This window comes from Cryptotermes secundus, unplaced genomic scaffold (assembly GCF_002891405.2).
Source record: "Cryptotermes secundus unplaced genomic scaffold, Csec_1.0 scaffold1324, whole genome shotgun sequence".
NCBI classification, from domain to species: Eukaryota; Metazoa; Arthropoda; class Insecta; order Blattodea; family Kalotermitidae; genus Cryptotermes; species Cryptotermes secundus.
Genome location: NW_019718633.1, coordinates 258,316 through 264,762, shown reverse-complemented (window position 1 = coordinate 264,762; position 6,447 = coordinate 258,316). Strand labels below are relative to the sequence as shown.

Genomic DNA, 6,447 nt, shown 5'->3' with positions numbered 1-6,447 from the left:
ATCATTTGGAACACGTGACACAGCCAGAGGGAATCTGTATAAAGAAGTAAACAATACTGAAAGCTGCTGACCATTACTGGAATCAAGACATAATACTTAAGGGATAAGCCAAAATTACAAATACTCTCTGCACATTTAAACAATGTATTTCTTGTTCTTCATGCATTAACTTTTCTAACTAACTCACACCAAATATAGCATATTTCAGTCAGTGTCAATGCACAAATGTTTCTTTAACAGAACTGAACTGATCTGAGTAATGAATTTACTATGATGAAAAAATGTTATTACTTAAGCATGTAGAATTTTTACCTCTTATTTAAAGGTTAGTTTGGCATGTGTAACTAAGGATATATGTCTGCGCCAAGCATGTTAAACAGAATATGGTGTCAATGATTTAAATACACCTGACTTCAATGATATAAATGCTGACATAAATAGACCCTTGTTTCAGAATATTCCAGAAAATTTGCCAAACATTTTTATACAGAACACCACAGACCTGAGTAATTATATTAGTAAAATGTGTAGAATGTTAAATTAATTTTGTTTACAGTGTTTTTGATAAATTGTAACTATGGTGACAGAGTCACTGTTTGTGCAAAATTCTGTAGAATATTCTCTTAAATTTCACGTTCAAGTGTACACCATGTATTATAGACTTGAAAGGATTCTGACGATGGTGTATACTGTACTTCTTTTGGCTTATTTTGGACTTCATCCATCGTCTGGTATGTAAAAGACAAGAGACCACAACGTTTCGGAGACTGGATCTGTCTCTGTCTTCAGGTTGGTAGGGAAGGATAAACCTACTCAGTAGGGTCTTCTAGAGAAATCCAGGTTGGCTCAGCATGCATATGAAGAAGGTCATTGGGTAAGCTGGGATGAAGCTAGGATCTTGGAGGTTGAAAGTAACAGCAGATACAGAAAGTACAAAGAATCATCTCATATGGCATGTTCAACCAATCTGATCAGCCAACCCAGTTTGGATATTTCTCCCATATGGATCCCCCTCATTAATGAGGAGGTTAACAAATCAAAAATGTAATTTTTTATGAATATCAGTGGTTCCACTACATCTGAAAGTTTTGCTCCGGGGATTATTCTGATTCCTGTAAGTCGCCATGGTGGCACGATTCTTTATCCACACAGATTAGGCATGCATTGTCTCCAGTTTTTACTTTCGTTTTTAACTGAATTCATGGAATTTAACCTACACTTCTGTTTTCTTACATTGTTGACATGTGCATGCTTGGCACAAATTTTCTATCATGTCTTTACTGTGATTTTATTCTTTTCTCCCACTGATGGAACCGGTTGTCGGTTGTTCATAAGTTGTTTTTCTACAGACCCTGTTTTGTCCAGTGATTGAGACCAGCTCTTTCTAACGGGCCCAACTGGGTAGGTTTATCCTTCCCTACCCATCTGAAGATGGAGACAGATCCAGTCTCCGAAACTTCATGGTCTTTTGTCTTTTACTTACCAGACGATAGATGAGGTCCAAAATAAGCCAAAAGAAGTACAATATATAAANTATATTATGGTTTAGATTGACTGGAAGTGGAAGGACCTCAGAATATTTTTTGTCTAATGACTTCAGTGCTAGAAATGTTTCCCAGATGAAATTTCAATCATACTGGTAGAAAATACTCCAAATTAGGCCTTATTCAAAAGAGTTTCCTTTACTTACAGTTGTATGAGGGGTTGGCGTGGCACATCAGTACAGGAAAATGAGAAGGTATCTCACTTTTCTGCCAAACAGATCCAACATTTTACGAAGTATATCATATTTCCTTGCACAATAAAAATATTTTAACAGTGCATTTATTTACCATTGTATAAAGGATTTAAACAAAGCCTATTTTATATACACATTATACTGTCTTCAATATCTGAAAGAAATCAATAACACACATATTTCCACCTCTTCTTTTTTTGTTCCCCAGTAGCACAACACAAACACACAAACTCATGGTCATTTTATTTTTACAACCAAGATGGCTCAACAGCGCACTCTTTATATAGCAAATCTGAGGAATGCCATCATCACAAGTTTGCTTCAGTTTATTTTTACAATAAAATATGCAGGAGGGATCTAGTGCTTAGACCATGACGACAAGACAAAGATGTGTGTTATTTATGGACCCGCTTAAGATCCATCACTTAATGCATACAATGTTTGTCCTCATTGTTAATACAGCAGATTTTTTATGAACACATATTAAGAAAATTAGCTGTTATTCTATTAAGAAGATTATCTTTTATTTTCACTGTGGCTATAAAATTATTATTTATGTTGTTTTCTTTTCAATCGTTTCTTTTTTTTTTTTTGAAGTTTCTGAAATTTCCCTTTATTTTTGTCATGATACACTGTTTAAATTATCCACCCTTGAAATGAATGCCTTCTGAATTTTTCATACTCTATATCATTGCCTTTTGTATCTTGAAATATTACAGTCTTCTCCTCCAGTTTGGCTGCTAACACACTCTGCTGTGCCACAGTGAACTGATCTTGCAAGTCATTGTTCTTTCGGTGAGAATTTTATTGATGCTAATACACACAACAAATAGAACCAGATTATACACATTTTGAAGAAATACTGAAATCTGTATGAAAGGCCAGTAAGAACAGTCTAAGCAATATGTTAGTTGGAAGTAATCAATATATTTAGAGTTAATTTGAATGTGGGTTAAGACACAAGATCTCAGAAATGAGATACTTTCATGAACTATCCATAATTGTCAATTAAATAGTTAAAATACAGTTAATTTTTTACAAATGGCTAATAATAACAGGCAATTAAGTCATTGGTATACATCAGCAAAAGCCATTTCACAAAATACAGTATGGTAATGTAACATTACATGGTAGTCAGTTTCAGTAAGCTTTAAATTTCTCACAAATTCTACCCAGGAAAGCAAATTTCAAATTCCAAAAACTGATGGTATTTTCGATTATGTATGCTGAGTTTTAATACGATGATGTGGTATCATTTACAAAGATTATAAATACTGCAGTAACACTAGAGGCACATTTATGGAAAGGAAAACCTAAAATAGGAAATGTATGAAAAACACAAAAATATTCTCCGTTTCACATGTTCCACCAAATTATTTTTGATATTTACATAACTTAAAAACATGTGATATGATAACATATCCTTTTCATACTACCTCAAAGAAATGATTTGTAAGGGTGTGAACTTCCAGTAGAACATATTGGTATGTACAGGAGAAAGCCACATACAAGTACATACAAGCATTAGTGTAATGAATACACATATTTAAAACCCACATTCATATTAATCAATAGAAAATGAATGTTCACAGTTAGATGACTGCTGTGCGAAAGTGAATCAAAATACTATCATACATAGTGACAAAGAAATTCCAAGCACAGAGTACAAGGTGGATGAATCAATTACATCTTGTGAGTCAACAATCTGGTAAATAGGATTTTAGCAAGATAGTTTTCTTGTATATATGTCAGATCTGTTATAAAAGTGACAAATATGGCAATAACTTAAAAACTGATAATTAACAAAATATTAATCAAGTTAAAGGCAACAAATTTCCAAGTTTTGAAACACTATTTTTTTTTTTTTTTTTAATTTCGTGGGTTGGGTTGAGGGTGAGCCCACTTGGTATATCAGATACTAATTGGCCTATTGTACCAGCCCCAGATGACAGATGAGTATGGAACATTTCATGGAATAAGAATTTGCAAGGGAAACCAAGTACTCAGAGAAACCTGTCTCATTAGGGGGAAGGCAGTGACTAACTGCCTAACCTATGGCATGGCCAAGGGAACGTATCTTATACACATTGGATTTCAGGATCCCATTCAGTGACTATGATTACTGTGTTCTTCTGAATTGTAATGTCCTGTATTTTGGAGAGAGCCTAATGTTTTGGTGGAACATACTGACTCTGTCTTTTGGGATGAAGAGTAAGCCAAGCAAGAAACCAGCAAAAGGAAGTTGCAAAGCAAGTTGCAGTACAACCCAGCTTCTGCTGGATATTGTTTGGTTTATTTCTTTACCATGAAGCTGGAGGCAACATGTTCCTCTCAAACATAAGGCTCTCCCCAAACTACAAAACTTTACAAGCCAGAAGACCACAGTCTTCATACTTTATAAAGCGTGAGTAAACATGTATTTTATTTTGGGATAAATTTTCTTTTATGTATTTTGAGGAAAAATATATAACATCAGACTGGAATATCAGGTAATATTTTATTTTAAGGAGGAAAGATTATACTTTTATTAATCTTTAATTGCCAAATTTATAACTTTAATTTCCAGACAGAAAGTATGTACATATCTGTGATTTGATGTTTTCATGGTTGTGAAGATTCACACTGTGGTCTTTTGGGTTATGACACCAGGTATTCTTGTAGGTGGGCAAAAGCCTTTCGGAAGAACATACTGACTCAGCAGAAGGTTCTGCCTCCATCTTACCTGTGACAGTAAGGATAGAAGCACTATGTTCATCCAAAAACTTGATACCCATCTGCTAGAATGCACACATGAAGTCATAACTCAGGAGACCACAATATATACATACATACACACCATTCATCAAATTTGTGAATAGTCATTTGGATCCATATTTTGGTCAAAATTTGATCAATTTTGTTATGCAGAAAAATACCAAAATTAGCTGATAAAGATATTACAGTGATATTTATGTTCCTATTTAAAAAATATGGGTGTTAACAGTTGTTGACAAAAATGAGATTATCACTGATTTAGAAAATGATATTTGAAACACTTTTTATAACTGGGGAGTTTTCTTTTTTTAAACAAAATGAAAGCTGCTTATTGCATGGTATATTTAGGACAGAAATCACTGAGTTCTTTAAATAAAAATACTTACAATCCTTTTGAGTTCATATCTGAAATTTATAGAGCTACAGAACATCTTTAAAATTTACACCAAGAAATCTGTAGCGAAAGTCACAGCAATAATTCCAGAAAACAAATTTTCACCTTAATGACAATGTTATCATCACTGGGCTTCCTGTTTTATGCATGTTCATGAGAGGAAGGACTAAAAACTGTGGGTCACATAAGCTGTTCTTTGGCGATAATGCTTGTAAATTCATATCTTTAATTTTTACTAATATTTTGCCTTGTCTGGTGATAAAAAGTCATTCCTTATGCCCTACCTGGCAATAAAGAACTTTAAAACAACAGAAAACACTAAATGCATAGAACATTGTATATAGCATTTATTTGTATAACACTTTTATAATATAAATTTAACCATTAGATATATTTGAAGTTCTACTAAGTTTCTGTTTCAATATGTAACAAAATATTACTGCAGTATATTTAGCTGGCAAATACATCATAATCAAATGCTGTATAAAATAATTTAAGTCTAGAAGTGCATACTGAAATTAAGTACAAAGAATGATTTTGGAAAGTAATTTTTTTTTTAATTGAGATCATACTGACTTCATGAACAGCTTATGATAATGTGACAAAGAAATACACTGTAGCATATAATTATGGGGTTTATCAATCTGTGCTTTCATATTTACAGAAATCTGAGTCTTGTTATTGACACAGTTCTGTAATTACACTGCTACACGATCAATTATCAGCACCTATATTTCACAGTACATCGGGAATATGATTGTGTTACTATAATTAGTGTACCTTCATCCATAGTTTCAGCATAGACCAACTTATTTGTAAATTTGATTTTATGTTTAAATAATACAGACACTAGAATTCACACAAAAATAAAGAAGTCTGACTATTGGATTTGTCTTGTTAATTATGAAACAGTATATAGATATATGACTTATTAGATTTCAGCCCTTTCAAAACTATTAGGCTGAAAATGTCCTGACATGTAGTAGTCATTTGTTCTGTGTGGTTGCTGCTGAAAATAATTGTCTGACCGTAGATGTTGCCGTGATGGAGATGATGGGTTCACTTTGTTCATCATTGTCATTGTCATTGTTGACCCATTGTTGCTAATTGTGGGCACCTGAAGGTCAGCATACAGATTGTCTTTGGTAGTATCACGATCCTTTTTTGTTTTAGTTGCCCTTCCACTGTTGTTGGAGATGTTGCAACGCCGCTGCAAGTCGGGATAAGAGAAATAATCACATTTGGCAACGTTGTTGGAGTGGGGAAACATAAAACAAGGGAAGGATATCACTTAATATTTTCCTTTCTTTTCCCTCACTCACTTTAGGATGAATTTGTTGTCAGATTTATTTGTGTTTTGTACAGTTGTAAGCTTGGTTTTGCACAATCACGCTGTAATGCTCATGTGTGAATGAAGATTCTGTCAAGAGAAAGAAAAATAGTGGATTGATACAAAAGTCCTAGGAACAACAGTCTACCCAAAGAGTGGTAATAAAGAACAGCGCCAAGAAAAGTTGTGTGGTGTTAAGAAGTATCTGTGGTATGGAGAGAATATCAAGCC

At 33.6% G+C, this 6,447-nt stretch overlaps 1 protein-coding gene across 1 annotated transcript in view; it reads right to left on the bottom strand.

Moving 5' to 3' along the window:
- Positions 1-1,650: 1,650 nt before the first annotated feature.
- Positions 1,651-6,447, bottom strand: part of LOC111863313 (hemicentin-1) — a 232,131-nt gene continuing 227,334 nt past the window's right edge. The window contains exon 11 of the mRNA XM_023849520.1: positions 1,651-6,096. Within this exon, the coding sequence (XP_023705288.1) occupies positions 5,818-6,096 (279 nt within the window). The 3' untranslated portion in view covers positions 1,651-5,817. The remainder of the gene's footprint in view (positions 6,097-6,447) is intronic.